The 21,533-nt window shown below is 31.6% G+C and overlaps 3 protein-coding genes across 5 annotated transcripts; all 3 read left to right on the top strand.

The window, feature by feature from the left end:
• The first annotated feature begins 1,227 nt into the window (after window positions 1–1,227).
• LOC145756570 (U3 small nucleolar RNA-associated protein 4 homolog) lies at window positions 1,228–6,884 on the top strand. Of its 3 annotated transcripts, none has more exons than XM_082572377.1 (18): window positions 1,228–1,392; window positions 1,525–1,644; window positions 1,832–1,900; window positions 2,007–2,091; window positions 2,295–2,384; window positions 2,507–2,585; window positions 2,764–2,839; window positions 2,999–3,221; window positions 3,522–3,598; window positions 3,790–3,889; window positions 4,119–4,177; window positions 4,290–4,415; window positions 4,753–4,906; window positions 5,153–5,259; window positions 5,514–5,609; window positions 5,812–6,015; window positions 6,208–6,261; window positions 6,753–6,884. In XM_082572377.1, exons 1-18 carry the CDS (start codon window positions 1,234–1,236, stop codon window positions 6,867–6,869), a joined length of 1,995 nt encoding a protein of 664 aa, XP_082428503.1. In that variant the 5' UTR covers window positions 1,228–1,233; the 3' UTR covers window positions 6,870–6,884. The 3 variants fall into 3 exon arrangements, with proteins under 3 accessions (XP_082428503.1, XP_082428505.1, XP_082428504.1); XM_082572379.1 differs by having other exon boundaries at window positions 5,156–5,259; XM_082572378.1 differs by having other exon boundaries at window positions 4,293–4,415.
• Window positions 6,885–7,285: 401 nt separating this feature from the next.
• LOC145758296 (uncharacterized) lies at window positions 7,286–10,305 on the top strand. The gene is made up of 9 exons (XM_082572502.1): window positions 7,286–7,560; window positions 7,990–8,100; window positions 8,408–8,506; window positions 8,703–8,801; window positions 8,971–9,168; window positions 9,420–9,508; window positions 9,606–9,714; window positions 9,789–9,887; window positions 9,970–10,305. Exons 2-9 carry the CDS (start codon window positions 8,002–8,004, stop codon window positions 10,066–10,068), a joined length of 891 nt encoding a protein of 296 aa, XP_082428628.1. The 5' UTR covers window positions 7,286–7,560; window positions 7,990–8,001; the 3' UTR covers window positions 10,069–10,305.
• Window positions 10,306–10,696: 391 nt separating this feature from the next.
• LOC145754706 (cytochrome P450 4B1-like) lies at window positions 10,697–14,191 on the top strand. The gene is made up of 11 exons (XM_082570848.1): window positions 10,697–10,909; window positions 11,008–11,152; window positions 11,279–11,411; window positions 11,628–11,789; window positions 12,027–12,186; window positions 12,293–12,445; window positions 12,938–13,025; window positions 13,167–13,269; window positions 13,390–13,606; window positions 13,701–13,783; window positions 14,017–14,191. The coding sequence occupies exons 1-11, from the start codon at window positions 10,697–10,699 to the stop codon at window positions 14,189–14,191; spliced, it is 1,632 nt and encodes a 543-aa protein (XP_082426974.1).
• The last annotated feature ends 7,342 nt before the right edge of the window (window positions 14,192–21,533 follow it).

The following is a 21,533-nucleotide window of genomic DNA, read 5'->3' on the forward strand; positions in this document are numbered from 1 at the left end:
TATATATATAAATTTGTAGTTCTAAAAAAATAAAACTGCTGTTTGTGTTGCAAAGGTAAATTATCGCAGAAAAAATATTCAAGGCAAGTTGCAACCTTATTTTAACAAGTATATATACTACGTTTTAAATAATAATGTAAAATTTAATATTAACTTAAATAAAAACAGTTTTACAAACCTTTTTCATTTAGATCATCCTGGACAAATTTTGCTGCATTTTTATACTATTAGTATCTCTTACATCAAGGAGTACTGCTTTTAATTTTGCAGATGAAAACTTATCAAACTTTTGCACAGATTCCTCTTTTAGGAAACCAGCATAAACATAAACACCCTTTTAATAATGTTTTATTACTTTACATTTAAAATAAAATATTTTACCATAAAAAAAGCATTACTTATTTGTGAAAATTAGGGTTTAAAAAATATTTACATAAATTATATACATAAATATATATATTTTATTTTGAAAAACATGAACAATTTATCATACATTTGAATCTAGTTTTTCTGCAAGAAGTTTTCTAAATCCAGAATCACATCCTTAAACAACATATAATATTTGTTAAAAATTATCAGAAAAACTAAAGTTAACCAAACTACAAGAGAACTGTATATGTAAAAAATAAATTTTTACCTGTAATAAAAACTCTTCGATTAGTTATGTCCGAAACGGTTTTATTTTCATGGCCTCTAAAAAACCAGACTCCAATTAAAATAATAAATATTAAAATGATAATATACATAATTTATTAACTCCTTAAAAATTGTAATAACAGATTATTTTAAAATAATTGTTAGCCTTATGCAGCCAATGTTAATAATTAAGTATTTTTAACCCACAATTTCGGAGTAAAAGGATCATGCATCATTTTATCATTATTAACAATGTTGAAATTTCGATTTTTCTTTTTCTTGTACAACATAGTAATCGAGGACAAATTTAAAGAAAGTTATTCAACCATATTAAGAACAACCATATTAAGAAAAGGTTTTGTTATTGTACTGCTTGGCGTTAACACGTGTTTACGTTTGTTTTATCAAACTTCGGCATAGTTTAACAATAATATTGCAATTTTAATTTGGTGTTTATAATGAAATGTCGATTTTTTTTTAAATAAAGTGGGTCTATTATTGTTGACTTGCAATAACTGTATAACGTAAAGGTTTTTTTAAAAGCTAACAGTTAAAACCTCCTTTAATTTATCATTTTATTTTAAGGTTTACGTTAAAATGAGTGATTATACTGTGCACCGATGTAGACTGTTTAACTACCTACCGAGTGCCATACAATGCATGGCTTATAACAAGGAAAGTAAAGAACTAGCAGTTTCTAGAAGTACCGGTAGTATTGAAATTTGGGAAACAAAAAATATCTGGTTCCAGAAAATCGTAAGTGTTATATATGTATATTTATGTTTTTTTGTTATATTATCTCATTTTTTGTTGTTATAACTTTTAGGTTAAAATTATATATCTTTTTAAGATCAGCAATTAATAAATCAATTTAATTTATTTTTAAAGGTGATACCAGGAAGTGAAGAAAGCAATGTTCAAACTTTAATATGGGTTGGAATGAATTTATTTTCAGGAGGACTTCACGGAAATATTCTTCAATATGATCTCACTAAGGCCTCAGTTAAAGTAAACTAATTTTCTAATTCCTAATGTCAAGTACATACAATATTAATGTCGAGTACATACAATATTACAGTGATCCAAGGGTTACTTGGTATGTGTCTTTAAAGTATTTTTTTTTTCTCCACATTTTCTAATCAAATTTTAAAAATAATCTAACTCATTATTTAAACATTTTTTTTATTATGTTTAGACATCCACTGATAGTTGTGGTGGCGCTGTTTGGTCATTGGCTTCATCACCAAAGCAAGACAAATTAGTTGTAAGAAAAAAATATTCGAACAATTTATTATTTTAAAATATATTTTGTTAACACTTAATTGTTGTTATTTAAGAACTAAATAAATTTAAATTTGGTTTGTTACTAGGCAGGTTGTGAGGATGGCAGCCTTAAACTTTTTGAACTTAAAAATAAAAAAGTGGTTTTCAAGAAAGCTTTTTCTAAACAAGAAGGTAACAACAAGATTTCTTATCTGTTATTTGATTTGGTATTATTTTAACAAAAATTAAGCAGATTTTAAGTAATTTTAGACTTTGAAATATTTCGTGACATTTTGTTGGCAAGTTTACATTTACAGTGTAAATTAAAACAGGAATTCAACATGTTTTTCATTTTTTTAATAAACAATTCTATTTCCTAAATTTTTTATCTTTAGGTCGAATTTTATGTGTAGCATGGCATCAAGATGATGACATCATAGTGAGTGGGTCATGTGACCTTATAAGAATATGGAGTGTTAAAACTGGTGGGTTATTTTTTAGACTATTCTTATCATAAAATTTTTTATTTAAATGCAATGTTAGTGCTGTTTTTATGGTTAGTCCATAGTTAAAAATTGACAATGCAAGTTAACATTGTTTATTACAGGCCATGCAGTTCAAAGAATCACGCTTGAAAGACTTTGCAAGAAAATTGAAACTATCGTTTGGTCGGTTACTATATTAGCGTAAGTTGAATAGTTTTGATATTACTAACTTGTTTATTAAATAAGGATGAGCTAAGAAGCAACATTAAATATTAAACTTTATCCTCACTTATGGATGGTGACAAAATGTTCTCAAGGCAGAGTATAAAGTAATATCTACTAATGTGGTTTTATTTATCCTAAGTTTAAATATTTTTAGTGATTACACAGTTGTGAGTGGAGATTCTTCCGGGAGAATTCAGTTCTTTAATGGAAAAAATGCAACTTTAAACCAGGTTTATTAACAAAGTTATTTAAAAAAGTCAAATTTTTTAACAAAAAAATAAGGTTTATTTAAACTAATACTTTGTATAGCTCATTTGTTTTACTTTAAACTCAATTGTTGAATTAGGCAAAACTTTTTTGTTATTTTTTAAGAGATTCGATTTTTTTAGTCGTTCCAAGTGCATCGTGCTGACGTTTTATGCATAAAATCAAGTGAAGATGAAAAATCAATATATGCAGCTGGCGTGGATCCTCAAGTAATTGAGTTTAAGTTGTTGTCAAACCCAAATAATGAAGATTTACCCAGAAACTGGGTAAAGGGGCGTATGCTACAAAAACACACCCACGATGTGAGATCAATCTCCATTGTAGAAAATTCTGTTGTTTCTGGAGGTGAACAATTTTTAATGAATTTTACTTTCCTACTTTGTGTTTCTAAGTCTCTGTAATTTTAATTTTAATACCTTGCAATTTTACTAAGCTGAAATGGCTATCAGTGTTATATTAACTAAGACTTGAGGTTAAGGGTATGCTTATTCTGCTGCCATGTTTAAGTTAGCCTTCTAACACTTACTTGAATAATATCTATCTAAAGGTTTTTTTATTTCCTGAAACCAAATTTGAAGCTTTTAACGTTGTCTTTAAAAAACAAAACACTATTTAAAAGATTTACATATTTACAAAAAATTTTAGGTGTTGATACCAATATACTGCTTAGATCAATGGGTGTCAAAAAAAGTAATTTTAAAAGAATTCATTCATTTTCTATGGTTAGTATTGTGGAAAAATTTTTCTAATATAAATTTTTTTGTAACCCAGCTTAAGCTTAAATTCAAGTTTAAGATAATCATAGTCGGTTTGTTAATGTATGGATATTATAAGGTGTTATAGATGTTGTTTTTTAAGTTTATTCCTAATTTGCTCTGCAAAACCAAATTTAAAATTAGAAGTTTCTTTTTAGACCCCACTTGTTTCCTGTACTAAGGATTTAAACTTTTTCGTTTTCCAGTATTCCAACTATCTTGACATATGGAGTTTAAGTAACTTAAGTCAACTTACAGGTTGATATTTTTACTTGTTAATAGTGTTTCGAAAGTACTAAATTACTGATTAACCGTTTTTTAATCAAGTTTTTTTTAGAGATAGTATTAATAACTACAAAAGGTCGTACAAAACCTAAATATTTACAGACATTAAAAACATTTAACTTTCCCCCAATAAACATATAATACTCAGGCAGTTACTAATAGAATTGTTTGTTATGAATTTAATATTTTTTTATTTTAACAGAAAATGTAGATTACATTGAAGAAAAGCCAGTTAAATTGCTACAAATTAAAGCACCCCAAGTAAATATTCAATAATTTAAACATAGTTATTATATTTTTTTTTATTTAAGGTGTTCCACTTTTAAAATTAATCAAAAATTAGTTTTTTCGTAAGTTAAAATTTTTATTTGAGCAGAATAACAGCCAAATAGTTTGTTCGAATATTTCAAATTGTGGAAATTGGATTGTTTATTCTACTATGACATCATCAAGATTATATAAACTTAATCACAACAACCTAGAATGTTCCGTAGAACGGGTAACAAAGTTAAATTTTTCATATATGATCTTTTAAGAGTACCCTTATTGTGTAGCTTTATCTTTCTTAAGTTATGATATTTTTAGTGCAACATTTGGTTGTTAAGCGGGTTACTTTGTTAGAGTCAGCGACAAAATTTGTTTTATTTTTTCATAAGACAAAGTTATAATCCTACAAGATAAACATTTATATATGACTTGCATGCTTACCACTTGTAAATCTCCTAAGCATAATGGCACAAATATAACTCAATAAAAATGTTTTATTTTTAAACAATATGAATTTTGAGAGGTGACAAATTGTTTTAGAAATACTTTATTATAAATTTATTTTTTAGGTAAATTGTGTTGGTTTATTGTCAGCACATAAGATTGTGTTCAGTCCAGATTCAAAGTTGTTAATTGCTTCATTGCGAAATCATAAAATTATTGTTGTTCAACTAAACCCAACTTCTAATGAAGCAACTTTAATGCATCTTGTACCTGTTACATGTAAGTATTTTTCTTTGTTGTAGATTATGCAAAAAAGTCTATACCTGTGCAAAATAAATATTGGAATAGTTTTATGATATAATGAATATTTTTATTGTTTTTATTTAATTCAGGAAAGTTACATAATGTTATATTGGTCTACCTTTGTGCAAAGAGGTTGTGTTGTTTTTAAAAAATTCTAAAACAAAAAGGTTTCTAAAAAATAAATTTGAATTGTGATAGAAATTTAAACTTTTTTATTCACAGCAGCTGATTGTATTACTCATCTTTTATCAGTATCTACTGATTCAAGGTTTATTGCAACTGGAAATATTAACGGGAAGATTCAAGTTTATGATCTTCCTACTATGACGGTATAACAAAAATTTAATGTAATGAATTAGCATAAACTAATGCACCTTTTTAAATTTTAGTACAACTCTAGTGTCTTTTAAATAATAATAAAATGCCATACCTAATATATGATTTTAATATAAATATTCATATTTTAACATTATTAAATTATGACCATATCATTTTTTAAAGAATATCGAATTACAGGATAATTAATTTGTAATATATATTAGAATGTAAATGACTTAAATTAATTTAACTTTTTTTATTCTAGCATTACCACACTCTGCCTCTTTACCCACAAACCCCAACTTCACTTGCTTTTAACCCCCCAACAAACGACCTTGTGATCGTGTATGGTGACCTTCAGGTATTGTTAAATTAATTTTTAAATAAAATGTTTTGGAGATTTTAATTGTTTAATGTTGTTTTCTAATGTATTGTTAATGTCACAATAATATTTAATTACCTTTTTTTGTAATTACAAATTTACATGCCATCAGTGGGAATCGCCTTTAAAATTTATGTAGCAATCTTGCTTTGACTATGCTAACATTTAGATATTTATTAAGGTTTTCGAGTTTAGTTTGTTACACAAACAATACACCGATTGGACTAAGAACATACACACATCAAATACTTCATTATTAGCTTTAAATAAGGCTGCTCCAAGTAAAAATCGGTGTAACATAGCTGCTGTTACCGATATCTTGTTTAATGTTAAAGACAATTTGATGTTACTTGTTTCAAGAGAAGGAATTTACACTTTTCCCAAGGTGACATGAGAGAAAATGTTGTTATATTTTTTAATAAAATATATTATTCTATTCTCTTTTTTTAATTTGTTTTTATTTTAAATTGCATTAGTTTGATCACCAAATCTTTATGTGTTATTTTGCCTGGGAATTTTGATAAAAAAAATAATAATTCTACAAAGAAAACTAAAATAAGCAAACTTTGTTTTTAAGGATAATAAATGGACGGGACAAAATAATGTGCCAAGATTTTTCAGAAAATTTGAGGTAAGTTTTTTTTCAAGTTTTTTGCACTTACGTGATTTTAAAAATATGAACAGTGTAATATTGTATAAAAAATAACATTATATTTTATGGGTTAATTTATGTTATAGCCATTGCTTTTTAAATATTTTATAAATAACATTCTAAAACGTGGTCGTGGGTTCAATCCCCCCTGATCTCATGCTGTAGCGCCTTTGAGTAAGGCGCTATAAACGGTATGTCCTCCTGCTGATCCTGCTGAGCAGCATAATTACCGGGCAATTATAGTCTCTATAATATCCCAAACTGCCACAGGCAACTCGAGACTGGGTCGGAGTAACTTATGCTACTCTATGTCTAAGTCGCGCATTCGACTTTCCCACATCGAGGATAAAGATATATACAAAAAAAAAAAAAAAATAAATTATATTAAGTAACAAAAACATATATTTATCAAGAAAACTTTGCTCTAATACTAAAACATAATGTCTTTTAATTTAAAATACTTTGTTTAGCCCCTTTTATATTGCAAACTGGTTCAAGAAAACTCATTATTTGTGGTCGAGCGCCCTTTACAGGATATTTGGAGTACTTTTCCCCCAACTCTTTATCAAAAAAAATTTGGAACATAATAAAATTAACTTTCAAAATAATCTGTGTGCTTTTATGTTAGCGTTAAATTTAGGAATTATAACTAAATTTGTTAAATGTTTAAATACTACTGCGATATATATATTTATATCTTGTAATTTGTAATATTAATATTTTTAAACGAGTATCAGTCAAAAAAATAAAACCAGTTTTGTTTACTATACAGCGATTAAATACAGAACTGTTTAACTCGGCCAACTTATCTTATTAAAATGTTTACGCAGAATTAAACCTAATATATTTGATTTACTCTCGTATAATAATACAAGAAAACCCATGGGAAGTAATGAGTGACGTCATCCCAGTAACCGAAATGAGCTACTTTCTAAATATATATGTTTTATCTCATATTGCCTTTCTACTTTAATGAACATCTGTTTTGTGTCATTTACTGTCACAGTCATGTTTAAATGAAAAGAATCTGATAAGGTTTATATATATTAAAACTCTACGTTAGGCTAACTTACACTTTGTTATCAAATATTGCATAAAAATAGGAAAGTGAATGTTTCAGCCCAGGTATAAGCCTAGAATGTACGAAGAAGAAAGGTCGGTAGCCAGTGGTGATTTTCTTAACCGAAACCGAAATCGCAGAGTGGTTTGCTTGCCCGGTCATTCTGGTTGTGATCTGTTGATTGACCCGTCAACCCCAGTTCGTCAGTGCACAAGGCGGTAAGGGGTATTATACACTAGTATGTAAAAGGCTGTATAGTAAATAACAAAAACTTTTATGGTTTTAGTGTTATAGATTTTTTTAAATGGGCTAAATTGGCGTTAAGTCAAAATTTCTGTTTTCTAAACTGCGTCGGTAGAAAAAAAACGAAATAAAAACAAAAAAAGTAAAAAAAGTTGTCAAATATGTATCGCTAATTCGATGAACAAGTTATGGTTGGAAGAAGCGTTGTACTTGTTCAAATAAACTTTTATAAAACTTAAAGTAAACTTTTATTTTAATAATATTTTAAGTCATTGCAAGCCTATAGTCGTATATTACTTCGCTTTTTGTAACTATTAGGCAAACAACTGTTTTTGCCATTTGTTTTTTTACATTTATCCTAGCCAAGCACATTCAGGTATAATGTATTATGTTACGATTTTTAGACGTTTTCGGCCATGGAGGAGGCACTACTCGGTTTTGCACACGAAGGAGCATACGCGGAACTCGTTGAGGTATTAGAGAGCAAAGTCGTCGGCGTGGATGCATGCGACGCCGTAAGCAAAACTTTTACGTTTTGAATAAACTGTAGAGCCTAAAGCATATCTAGTTAAAAGTTTTTTTTTTTGCTTAGCAGCAGTTCTTATCCTTTAATCTTGTTTTATATAAGGGCGCTTCAGCTGTAAAGCAGTGTGGGTCAAACCCAGGACCTCATGTAGTGAAGCCAAGCATTATACACATAGATGTTTCATTAAAATGACCTTTAACGCTAATTGCAATAACCCATAAGTGAGGTTTATTGACTAAACCATTGATATTTTGTTGACGTATTAATTTAAATTTACTTTATTTTGTGACGCACAGGAATTGACAACTGCTCTAATGCTTGCATGTATTGAAGGTCACATTAAATGTGCTGCTACCTTGATTGATTACGGATCTTTTATAGACAACAGACGACAGGTTAATTTACATTTAATTGCCGTTGGGAAAAAAAACAAAAAATACGACATAAAAAGGAAATTCTTTTTTTATATTCCGGTTTTTTCCCCTTTTTCATTTTTTGAATTTTTAACCACTCTACTTATCCTGCTTTAACGTAATTGTACGCAAATAGTGTTACCCTGAAATATTAAACTAAATTTTACTAAATTATTAGACTGGATCTACTGCTTTATTTCTAGCGGCTCAATGCGGACAATACGACAGCGTTAGTTTATTACTTCAACGTGGTGCTATGGTTGATGCACAACATAATGTAAGTTGTGAAAAAGTAATTTAATTAAAAAAATATCACTTGAGTTTTGACATTTGAAATAAATGTGTGTATTGCTATGTTTATGAACTGAAAAATAAAGCACAATAACCGGTTTACCAAAATTGTATAAACTTCGAGTTTTCAGTTAGCTATTTCCATTTTTCCACAGAGTGGCGCTACTGCTCTATACGTTTCGGCGCAAATGGGCTACTCGCACATCGTTGAACTGCTTTGCAAAAAAGGTGCCAATGTAAATTTAGCGATCAAAGATCGTTCCACGCCTGCATTTATTGCATCACAAAACGGACATTCCGAGGTTATTCGAATTTTGGATAGATACAGGGCAAATATTAACGCAAGGAGAGAGGTTAGCGTGGTTACGAACTTAAACTTATAAGGAAGGACGAGTAACAATTTTTTTTTTAAAACAAATTCATTATTGTAACCTTTATTACAGTAAAACAACTTTTCATAATTCCCCCCTTTTCACTGTTTGCTCATTTCAAGGACAACCAATTCAAGGACAATTAACCTTTACTAAAATAACAACCTGCCAAATTTACTGTAACTGTAAGTAATATATAAGTAAACACAAGGTTTCATGTTTACTATGTTTAGGACGGACTTTCACCTTTGTGGATAGCTTGTCAAATGTGCCAGGTGAACGTGGTCAAAACTTTAATTGAACTAGGTGCTAATGTGGACAGGTAAACATAAACCTGAATAAATTTAGTTACCGCCCTCCAATATTACCAGTCACATGCCTAAAACCCACTTAACTTTTATTAACCCTTTTTCATATAGGCCTCGTAATACAGATGGCGTAACCCCGTTGTTTAAAGCGTCTTGCAAAGGAAATAACAAAATTGTGAAGCACCTATTGAAAATGCACCCAATTTTAGGGAATCTTAAGGTTTGATCCTTTTTATATGTCAATCTTAAGACTACTACATCTAAAGAGTGGTAACTGTTTATTTGTAATCATAGTGTGGATATTCTCCTTTACACGCGGCAGCGTTTGTCGGAGACCGCTCAGTTACTGAAACTTTACTGGAACACGGGGCCAGTCCATTTACATTAGACAAGGTTTTTAAAAATTAGTTGTCTGTAATTTTCAGTAACTTTGCATAATTTTTCAATCATGGTTTTAATATTAAATTAATTTCAGAACGGTTATGATGCTGAACAACTTGCAAACTGTATGGATTACCCTGAGGTGGGTGAAGTAGTTGCTGAATTTAAAAGATCATCTATTTTAAAAAGATAACATTACCCCACATATTGAATTTGTCTTGTGTAATAATGTTTATTAGAGTTTTTTGATATTTCACATTTTAGTTTGTTTTATTTGTAGAGTTTATGGATTTGTTTTAGTTCTAAATTGAAAAGGTTTATTTGATCTTTACAAGCTTTTACGAGTATAAAATGCCTTTTTCTTAAATGACTTTTTTTTATGAATCATTAACAAAATTAAAAAGAGCAACAAAGTTGCCCTAATACGTTGCCCTTGTCTCTAAAATGTATGATACCAATGTAAGCATATTAACTTTAGCTCTAAGAAATATTTAAACAATGAAGATTGTCAAACTAGGTTAAAAGTCAAAGATTTGAAGCCATAAAACTTAGGACGTTAATACGGCTAGGACCTTAGATCTTAAACAATCAGATACTTTGGCATTATTTATATTAGTAGAAGGTTCCACTACATTTTAGCAATTTAAAATGTAATGTTAAAAGTAAACAATAAGTGACTAGCTTATCGGGTAGTGTTTGCTGTAACAACGTTGCCGATACAAAGCAATGTAACTATTTAGTCATTTGTAACATTACAAAGTCTAACTTTTAAGGTGCTTTGTTGAGAATCAATTTGTTTGTCATTTTCTAAAGTTGAAATAATGGCTGTCGAAAATTTTATATTAAAATCTGTTAATAGTGGAAGTGGGTTTATATTTCAAACACTTTTTGCCGATATTTTGTTGGGAGTGGTTATGGGAATGTTAACAAAGTTTGTGGCGTTGCCAGTTTCAAAATATTACCAGCAAATGAAGGATTTGGCCCGTCAAGTTCCTGGACCAAAATCACATTGGCTCTGGGGAGATATGGTTAAGGTAACAAACAAGCTTGATATTTAAACAATATTTCAAATACATCTTTTAATTTTATTAATATTGACAACCGTTAAAATTTTAACCTTCTTTATTTGTAGTATGACTTTTCTGATCAAGGTCTTAAAAATCTCGTGGAAAGATCGAAAAGATTTCCGTACTACTGCACCCATTGGATTAGCCCTTTTCGCGGAATACTACAAGTTTACCATCCCGATACTGTGAAGCCCTTTTTAATTAAATCATGTTGGTTTGATTTATTTTAAGTTAATTTAAAATTAAAACTGGCACACAAATATGGAGTGGCAACTTAAGTTTAAAATATTATATTTGGATTTTTTTTCGTTTTTAACACCAGAAACCTAATTTTAGATCCAAAAAGTCCCGCGTACGATATTACCCTTCGACCCCTTCTACGTGACGGTCTAGTGACGTCATCGGGAGCAACTTGGAAACGTCACCGACGTTTACTCACCCCAATATTTAACTTCGACGTTCTTAAATCGTAAATCGTTTGTTTAAAAAAAAATTACGAGATTTAGTTTACAATAAGGACACTATATAAATTAGTTCTTATTTCTATTATATTATATAGAAATAAATTTAAAATATGTAAACTAGTTGTAATATTTAATTTAAAATTATGTATAAAAGTTATTTAACCTGTCCTACATTAATGTTAACTTAAAGATACTTAAACAATAACTCTTGTATATAATAGACATCTTGTGATATTCAACAAAAATTGTGAAAACTTGGTTGATTGGTTTGGTGAAAATGCAGACACTGGAGTTACTGCTAATATAACTCTTCCTATCTCTGATCTTGCTTACAATGACGTCATGGAATGTGTGATGTCACGAAAAGCTATTTCAAAATCTGGGTAACCGTTCTGTTTGGTATTACAAAATATACGTTTTTATAAGCGTGGTCACGACCTCTATTCACTCTTGACCCCGGCGTTATTCACTCTTGACCCCGGCGTTTACGGATAGCTCAAACACGTTTTAATATCACACCGTTACCTGATAAAAATTTCAAAATTCTATCCCCTTATAGGCATATGAAAAAATGTATCAATATGATCTCTAGAATGTAATAATTGTGTTAAATTCTTTAGTAAAACTTCTGTTTGTATTAACCTTCTAAACGAGACATCTGGCTTAATGATGAAGAGAGTAAGTAACTTTTGGTTTTGGATTGAAGCTATCTGGTATAATACACCATGGGGTCGTCGATTTAAAACATGCCTGACTGAACTAATCAATGAATGCACAGAGGTGAGTTTTAAATTACATTAATAGATCTAAAAAATAATTTTTTTTTACCTAAATCGGTAAATGTTGTAAGCATTAATACTAAAATGGTGTACTTAATTTGATTAAGATTACTAATGAACGAAGAAAGCTAATTTCTCAAGTACCGGATGACGAATCATCTGACGCTCAAATCGTTGACGAAAAAACAGGGCAAGTTTACTTGTTCAAGAGAAGCAAAGGAAAACTGGTCGACTTTTTAGATATTCTTATTCAGACCAAAGTGTGTAACTTTCTTATCTTTTATATATAGTTAAGGTTTTTCTTTTAGATCATTTTTGTTTGTAAGTCAAACATACATCGGTTTTGGTAAGCACATTTTCGGTTAAAAACCCGTGTCACATAGTATCGGTCACATTAAATCAATAAACGTGTGGTTCAGTCCTATTAGGAAACCTTTTTTTACCAAACTGTTTGTTTGATCATTTGTTTACCATGTAATTTGTTTGTGCCTTTAAGTCCATAAATAGCTAGACATCCGTCCTTTTACGATTTAAGCAAACTGTTAGACATTCGTCCTTTTACGATTTAAGCAAATCACGGATCACAATTGTCTAAGTTGGTTTGCTTAGTACAAATAGTATATGCATTTGTAAAATAAATTTAAACAAAAATAGTAATTTTCAGATAACCACACTAGTTTTCAATAAATACTAAATACCTCAATTTAAGTCGAAATTAAGTTTAAGCTATTTGCCTCATAATTTCCATTTAGGACCAAAATGGCGTTGGGTTAACTAACGAAGAGGTCGTGGATGAAGTCATAACTTTCTTTGGAGCAGCACAAGAAACCACAGCATATTGTAATTTAATATAAATCATAACCAAATATGTTGTTTCCAACACGTTTCCAAGCCAATGCGCAACAAAAATAGATCCTACTTAAACTCAATATAAATTTTGTTAACCTTTTTAAACATCGTTATAAATAAAAATCTTTTTAGCAACTGGATGGGCGTTTTACCTCTTAGCTAATCATTTGGATTGCCAACAAAAATGTCGAGATGAAATCAATGAAGTAATAGGTGACAATAAAGACGTAGATTGGTAAAATTTCGTTGCCTTTTTTGTTTAATAACAAGGACTTAAAGAATTTAAAAAAAATTAATGAAACCAAAACATTACAGAAGTTAACTTTTTTCAACCTAATTGCACATTCATTTTAAGGTCTGATCTTAACAAGCTTCCATATATAACAAAATGCGTTAAAGAAACTATGAGAATGTATAGTATACTTCATTTTGTGGGAAGGCGAGTAACTGAGGATGTTACAATACCGGATGCTACCAATCCAGAAAAAACTATCACCATCAAAGAAAACTCCAATGTTGGAATTAACATATATGCTTTGCACCATAATCCACACGTTTGGCCAAATCCCCATGTAAGTTAAAAAGGTTTTAAATATACTTTTTTAAATAAATTCTTATCCACTGAAAGTAATTATTGAATTAAATAGTTGCAAGTTGTTGTTTTAGGTTTTTGACCCCGAAAGATTTAATGCGGAAAACTCAAAAGGACGATCACCTTACGCCTTCCTACCATTCTCAGCAGGTCCAAGGTAGAAGTTTTACGTTTATTTACTAAAATAAAAAATATTTTGCATTAGTGAAAACTAATTGACTTTCTAGTAAGATGTATTCATTTCTTACCACATTCATAATTTGCAAATGTCACTAATGTCTCGAAACTAGTTAGCTACTATAGTAAGCGTTAAATTAAGATTAAGCAAATAGTCGGGCTTCTCAAAAAGACATTAAATTAAAAACGAAAACAAATTTTCTTTTTTTACAGAAACTGCATTGGACAACATTTTGCCATGCACAAAATGCGAGTATCTTTATGTAAAGTGTTAAGGAAGTATGAAGTGTACACCGACCCCAATGCTGACGAACCTCTACTCTTACCTGGTATAACAGTTCAACCTATCGGTGGAATTCATCTCAAAATTAGACAAGTTCAGAAATAAAAACAAAACTTAGTTTAAAACTGCAACAGCTATGTAGATTAAAAGCTTTTTTTTCAATTATGCCAATAATATTTGTTGTGTATATTTAATTAATGTAATTTAAATAACATGGTATTTATCGCGCTAATAAATGTTCTTTAAATTTGCTTATATTTAGGTTTCGTTATTTTTTAAGCAATCCTAAAAATTTAAATTAAAGTATCATTATACTTAAGTAATTTAGAAAAAGTATAAGGCATGTTAATGTTCTCTTTTTATTTTTTAAGTTTATTTGCAATACAGGTTTAAATTTTTTTTTTAAATATCTGACACACACAGTGGCGTAACTCTAATATATAATAACCTAACAATAGTACAAACATTGTGTAAAAATACGCTTCGTAGTATGTACTTTTGTTTTGCAAGTTTTGTTTTGCAAAATCTGCAAGTAACTTAAATTGATATGAATTCATTTTAATTTGTACTCATATTTTAAAAGTCACCTAGGCTGGTAAAATCCAAGGCTGGTAAGTGCATTAACCATTCTGTTAAGCTCATCTATAGCCTAACAAAATTAAACAACCGGCAATCCAAATCGTAAAGTGAACCTCAAAAAACTATTTAATAATTTTAAATTAGTAAGTACATACACTGAATAAATAAATCGTAGGCGGGAGTAAATTAAACTATTTAAATAACAGTTGGAAATTTTATGTTACTTGATCTTGTGGTGACAATGTTGAATGTATGTGACAATAACACACATAAATGTGTAAGCCCACACTTATACTAATGATACATTTTATCACCAAAATAATATAAAGTATTTACAAAGAACAATTAATCTAATAAAACACACTTAAACAAAACATCTAGCTAAACACTGAAAAGTTATACAAAGTAAGCCAGACAAGGTGACAGGGTTGATAAGAAAAACGATAACAAGAGTTGTGCCTTTAAACATATTGTCCCGAACTAACGGCAGAATGAAACGATAACGTTTTATAACAACACTATTTAAACAATAGATAACGACAGTCCAATAATGTTACAATACACACTTCCCCAGCATATACCCCGAATACGCGAAAGTACAACAAAAACATCAACGAAATCTTAATGGTTTATTAATCTGCCGGCCTGTTCGAAAAGATAACAAAGGCTTCGGACACGAGTTTACAAAGTTTTCAATATTATCATTATGGTTTAATACATCACAAGGTCCGGTTACATCATTTAAATTTGTTCCCATTTTACCACTATAGTACCACAGTCGGTTACGATTTACAATTATTGGCTTATGGCGCGGTGATAAGCGAATTCGGTATACTAAGTCATTTAGGCGGTTTATGACCATATATGGACCACGCCATGGCGAAGATAACTTTGGAGAAATGCCCTTTTTGCGCTGAGGGCAATGTAACCATACTTTATCACCTTCCTTCAAAGGGTTACTTAACGTTGTTCTGTCGTTATAGCGTTTCATTCTTACTCCGGAAAAGTTCAGTTTTTCTCGTGCGAATTCAAAGGCGTCGTCGAGTCTTGTTTGAATGCCTTTTACATAATCACTCGGAGAATATGGCGTAACTTCTGGTCTTCCGAACAAAAAGTCAGTCGGCAAATTTATCTCCCGGCCAAACATTAATTTTGCAGGTGTGTAACCAGTGCTCTCATGTACTGCCGTTCTGTATGCCATCAAAATATAAGGCAAATGAAAATCCCAATCACGTTGGTGCAATTCCACATACATGGCCAATTGGGCTTCTAAGGTCCGATTAAAACGTTCAACCATGCCATCAGCCTGTGGCCAATAAGGCGTTGTCCGCGTTTTAATAATGTTAAATGACTTTAGCATTTCTTTAAATAAATTGGATTTAAAATTCGAGCCCTGGTCGGTTAAAATTTCTGATGGAACACCAAATCGTGTAAAAAATTGATTAATTAAGACTGTTGACACAGTCGCTGCTTCTTGGTTTGCGACCGGATAGGCTTCGGGCCATTTGGTAAAATAATCCATAATAATGATATTATATTTATTTCCTTTTGTTGAGGTCGGCAAGGGGCCAAGTACATCCAATGCCACCCTTTCTAATGGATAACCAACCAAATATAGTTTCATTGGGGACTTCCTTTTTTTCGTTGGGCCTTTACGGGGGACAGGCATTTGTCGCAAGTCCTACAATAATTTGCATCATCCGTAGGACAACTAAACCAATAAAATTTTCTTCTTAAACGTTCATGCGTTTTTTTTATTCCAAAGTGGCCAGAAGTGGAATGACCATGTACAGATTCTAATACGAGTTGATGATAAGTTTTAGGGATTAGCAACTGTAACATTTGCGTTTTTCCGTCGTTACTTTCCCATTTTCGGTACAGAATTCCGTCTTTTAATATCATTGAATCCCACTGTAAAAAATATAATTTTGCAGCCGGGCTTAGTGGCGAAATATCTTTCACGTCAATTTTGTTAACTTGTTCCACAAAATTTGACAACTTTATATTTATTACGTTGACTGATGCGTGATTTTCCTCAACTCGACTACAGTGGTGACAGTTTGAATTACACGGGCGACGAGACAGCGCATCGGCATTATTATGCTTAAGACCTGGGCGGTAGCATATCTCTATTTGGTATTGCTCGAGCCTTTCTAACCACCGTGCTAGCTGGCCTTCTAATTTTTTAAGTTCATCAACCAACGTAAAGAGCAGTGATCAGTACGAATCTTAACTTTCCTTCCACAAACATAAACATGAAAATGTTCCAAAGCTTTAACAATGGCAAGAAGTTCTTTGCGAGTTGTGCAATAGTTTAACTCAGCTTTAGTAAATGTTTTGGCAAAGTATTCGATCACGGCTTCTGTCCCGTCTTCCTTGACTTGGCTTAGAACAGCTCCTATGCCATTGTTACTAGCATCTGCATCAATGATAAAATCGCCATTTTCTACGGCAAATTGCAATATAGGTGGAGTAGTCAATTTTGATTTTAGGCATTTGAATGCCTTTTCACAATTCTCGCACCATTTAAAATGCGCTCCCTTTTTAAGTAATTCATACAAGGGCTTGGCAATATTAGCAAAACCTTTTACAAACTTGCGATAGTAGGAACATAATCCTAAAAAACTCTATATATCTTACATTTTTCGGGGTTGGCCAACTTTCTACTGCTTGGGATTTATACGGCGAAGCCGAGATCCCTTCTTTTGAGATATCATGCCTGAAGTACTCAACCTCGCGGCAGAACAATTTGCATTTCTTTGGATTTAATGTTAAATTTGCTGCCAGCAGACAATTGAAAACTAGTATAAGGTTTTCACACAGTTCTTGAAACGATGAGGCATGAACCATAATATCATCTAAGTAAACCAAACATGTAGACGTAGGCAAACCACCTAAAACATGGTCCATTATTCGTTCGAACGTGCTTGGGCTACCACATAGCCCAAACGGCATTGCGTTAAATTCAAATAACCCTTTGCCCGTTGAAAACGCCGTTTTTTCCCGGTCTTTTGGATTTACCAAAACCTGCCAATAGCCAGCTTTTAGGTCCAACGTGGCAAACCAAGTTGAACCACGCACAGAATCCAAAATTGCGTCAATGCGCGGTAAAGGGTATGAATCTTTTTTAGTTACGTAATTCAATTTTCGGTAGTCAACGCAAAACCGTGTAGTTCCGTCTTTGTTTGTAACCAAAACCACAGGAGAACACCATGCACTAGATGAATGGCGTATAACATTTTCCTTTAGCATTTCGTTTATTAATTTATCGGCCTCTTCCTGCTTTGACCATGGCAATCTACGCGGTCTTTGTTTTATTGGTAAAGCATCTCCCGTATTAATATTTTGGTAAGCCAATCCTGTTACCCCGTTACTTGATTCAGAGCTTCGTATGTATTTCTTTACCAGATTTTCCATTTCTTGAGCTTCTTTCTTTAATAGCCTAGTTTTCGTGTTACTTGTCATTTTTTTCGAATCGTCATTATCTGGAAATATGCCTTCATCTTTTCCTTCGATTAAATTTGAACCAGTAAAATTACTTGAAACTAAATTTAGTTTTACTTCCTAAATATTGTTGTCAAGTAATTTATTTTTTAGATCAATAACGAATCCATAGCGGCCCAGAATATCCAACCCAAGTATACCATCTTCTGTTATTTCAGACACCAACATTTCATGGGTATAATTAGCGGTTGAAAACACTAAATGTGCTTTAAAGCTTCCGGCTACTGGGACAATATTTTCTCCCACTCCAGTTAAGACATAGTTAGAAGGTTTTGTCGTTACGTTGTGTAGACGTCTTAACCAGTTTTGACTAATAATTGACACATCGGCGCCAGTATCAATAAGCATACAACATGGTTGGTTATTGACAGTTAAATTACAATAAAGTCCGTTTTGCCTTTTTATGGTTGACACGCTTAAATTGGCAATAGAGGCTTTGTTTTTAGTAGCCGAATTTTGCCTCTGTAATCCGGCTACTGGATGTTTTCCGACTGCACCACACTTACATCTCTTCTTCTGTTATAATTATTTCGGCTACCATAGAATTGCTTTTTATTTCCGTAATCGTACTGTCGTTCTGTGTTGTTGTGCGACGTTCAAATGACATTTGTTAAATCGCCAATAGCTTTGTGCATTGCTTCAAGTTGGCTTCCTACATTTTCAATGTCCAACTGAGCAGAAGCCGTTCTTACCGGCCTAAATTTGCTCGGCCTAATAAAACTCTTTTCTTCTAATTTCATTGCCCAATTAAGAGCGTCGTCTAACTGGATCGGATTTCGGATTTTTAGTCCAGAGTAGAGGTCCCAATTTTCCTTTAGAGCATTTATAAACATTAACTTTAAGAGCTTCTAAATCTTCTCCTTTTGACATGTTGTATACTTTGCATCGCCTTACAAGAGAATTGATGTCTTCGGCTAAATTAACTAGACTTTCATTTCGTCGTCGTACTCGAGTATGTAGGGCAGAAACTGTATTTTTTTTTTAAGTATTTTTTCTCCAAACTTTTGTTGCAGTTTTTCTTTTATTACACAATACTGTGTGCGTTGTTCTGTCATAAGACTCGTCACGACACTTGAAGCATCATTAGTTAAATGCAATGCAAGCTGGATTCCTCGGGTAAATTCGGACCATCCGTTATACTTTGCAGCAAGTTCAAACTTCGTTATATAAGCTTCAAATGAGCCTCGTCCATCGAACATTTCTACCTTAACTTCGCTGACAACGTTTACAGCATTACCTTTGGGTTAAACCACAGGATAAATTGGTTCTTCTGTGATAGCACGGTTTAGTTGATCGACGAAGTTTGCTTGTTGAGCCTGCGACGTCGTTGTGAAGGCTTTTGACTTTTCTCTCACCCTTTTCTTTATGTCGTCGGTTTTTACTTCGGTTTGTTCTCCCACAAAAGTAAAATCGGCAAGCTTTTCTCTTAGGTCGTTGATTGATTGAATTGTGGATTAACTAAAATTTTGGACATTGATTTCAAGCAGTTTGTATTTTTGCATCATGTCCATCACAGTCATATCTAGCTCCTGTCTCAATTTATTTCTGAGTTGTTCAATTCGCTGATCCGTTTCTTTTTTTATTTCACGGTATATTTCTACTCTAACGGCTTTTATTTCTTTAATTGCAACATCACGAATTTCTTCTTCCCATTTTCTTTGTGGTTTAAAAGATATTTCCGAACCACTTGAATTCTCCGCAGCCGACATATTTAATATTTTGATCTCGGCAGGACCTCCAGTTGTAACAATCGAGTCTGATTGTCTTTCGTAAGAAAAGCCATATTATAATTTATTGTATGATATTGCGGAAAGATACACACAACCGTTCACAAGCTTATACCACGAATACTAAATACAAATACATCCGAAACAGTTAAACTAATACATCACGTGATTCAGCCACGTGATAGAGATAAGGAGTAACAGATCGGCAATAGGTGTAAACACGTGATCTGCAGAATAGATAGGACTTTGGCGTAAACAACAAGATGGCGGATACGTTACAGTACTATGGACAGTTGCGGTAGATCATATAATAAAAGAAGCTAATGATACACCATGTCGGTTTAGGGGGCCGAAAACATACCCCCCCCCCCGACAAAGTGATCAATTACAAAAGTTTATGCTAATTTTTAATTGTATAATCCTTGTCAAAATTGATTGCATTTTTATTTTACCTAAAAATTTTCGCAATTTTATAACTTGTTGGGTATTAAAAATTTTAAGTCGATTTTGAGCGAAGAAAGATAATTTCCCAAGTACCGGATGACGAATCATCTGACGCTTAAATTGATGACGAAAATACTGGTCAAGTTTACTTGCTTGGGAGAAGCAAAAGAAAAATCGTTGACTTTTTAGATAATCTTATTCAGACCAAGGTTTAGAAGTTTTATAAAATTAATTTTTCTATGCCACAAACTTTTATAAATTTGCTATTTAATTAAAAAATTTGTGACAAAAAAACGCCTGTTAAAAATATTTTTTTAGGATCAAAATTGTGTCGGTTTGAGTAATGAAGAAATTATTGATGAAGTCATAACTTTTTTTGGTGCAGCACAAGACACAACTGCATACTGTTAACCTAATTTAGTTTATGAGAAATGTGTTAGAATAAAAAAAGCGAAAAATAAGTCAAAACTTAACATAGATTTAAAAGAGGAATGATTTTATTTCAAAGCAACTGGGATGGGCGTTCTTCCTACTAGCCAATCATTTAGATTGCCAGAAAAAATGTCGAGAGGAAATCAAAAACGAAATAGGAGATAATATAGACATTAATTGGGAATTTTTACGTGGATGAGTTTTTTATCCACCGTAAAAAGCACATTTGTTAAAAAAAATGTAACCGCTAATTCTATTTAGGAATGACCTTAGCAAACTTTCATATGTAACCAGTTGCATTAAAGAGACTCTGCGAATGTATTGTCTTATTCATTTTTTTGGTAGAAAAGTAAACAAAGCGCTACAATACCTGATGCTTACAATCCAGAAAAAACTTATTTTGATTAAAAGAAGTAATATTGGAATAAATATTCATGCTTTGCACCACAATCTACGTGTTTGGCCAAACCCCAATGTGAGTCATCAAAAAGTATAAATAAAACAAGTTAAAAGGATTTTTTTATCCAATTACAAAAATATGTGATAAACCTGTTGCGGCGTCCAAAAGGACCGCATTAATGCCCCACTATTTGCCCTTGAGCACGGCGTTTACATATAGGCTAAACACGTCCATATTACACCCTTACCCGATAAAAATATTTAAAATCTATTTCTTTAAGGGGATAGCAGGTTCAAGGTAGACATTTAAACAATCATCAAAAAATCTTCCAATTTAAAAAAATTTATTTGGGTGTAAATTT

This window comes from Corella eumyota, chromosome 1 (assembly GCF_963082875.1).
Source record: "Corella eumyota chromosome 1, kaCorEumy4.1, whole genome shotgun sequence".
Lineage (NCBI taxonomy): Eukaryota > Metazoa > Chordata > Ascidiacea > Phlebobranchia > Corellidae > Corella > Corella eumyota.

Excerpts from the sequence above, each read along its gene's own strand:
- LOC145756570 (XM_082572377.1), top strand. The coding sequence starts at position 1,234 with ATGAGTGATTATACTGTGCACCGATGTAGACTGTTTAACTACCTACCG. Across the intron at positions 6,016-6,207 it reads GAATTTACACTTTTCCCAAG|GATAATAAATGGACGGGACA; the intron begins GTGACATGAGAG and ends TTTGTTTTTAAG. Across the intron at positions 6,262-6,752 it reads GATTTTTCAGAAAATTTGAG|CCCCTTTTATATTGCAAACT; the intron begins GTAAGTTTTTTT and ends TACTTTGTTTAG.
- LOC145758296 (XM_082572502.1), top strand. The coding sequence starts at position 8,002 with ATGGAGGAGGCACTACTCGGTTTTGCACACGAAGGAGCATACGCGGAA. Across the intron at positions 8,101-8,407 it reads GCGTGGATGCATGCGACGCC|GAATTGACAACTGCTCTAAT; the intron begins GTAAGCAAAACT and ends TGTGACGCACAG. Across the intron at positions 9,169-9,419 it reads ATATTAACGCAAGGAGAGAG|GACGGACTTTCACCTTTGTG; the intron begins GTTAGCGTGGTT and ends TACTATGTTTAG.
- LOC145754706 (XM_082570848.1), top strand. The coding sequence starts at position 10,697 with ATGGCTGTCGAAAATTTTATATTAAAATCTGTTAATAGTGGAAGTGGG. Across the intron at positions 11,790-12,026 it reads AAAGCTATTTCAAAATCTGG|TAAAACTTCTGTTTGTATTA; the intron begins GTAACCGTTCTG and ends TAAATTCTTTAG. Across the intron at positions 13,026-13,166 it reads ACAAGAAACCACAGCATATT|CAACTGGATGGGCGTTTTAC; the intron begins GTAATTTAATAT and ends AAATCTTTTTAG.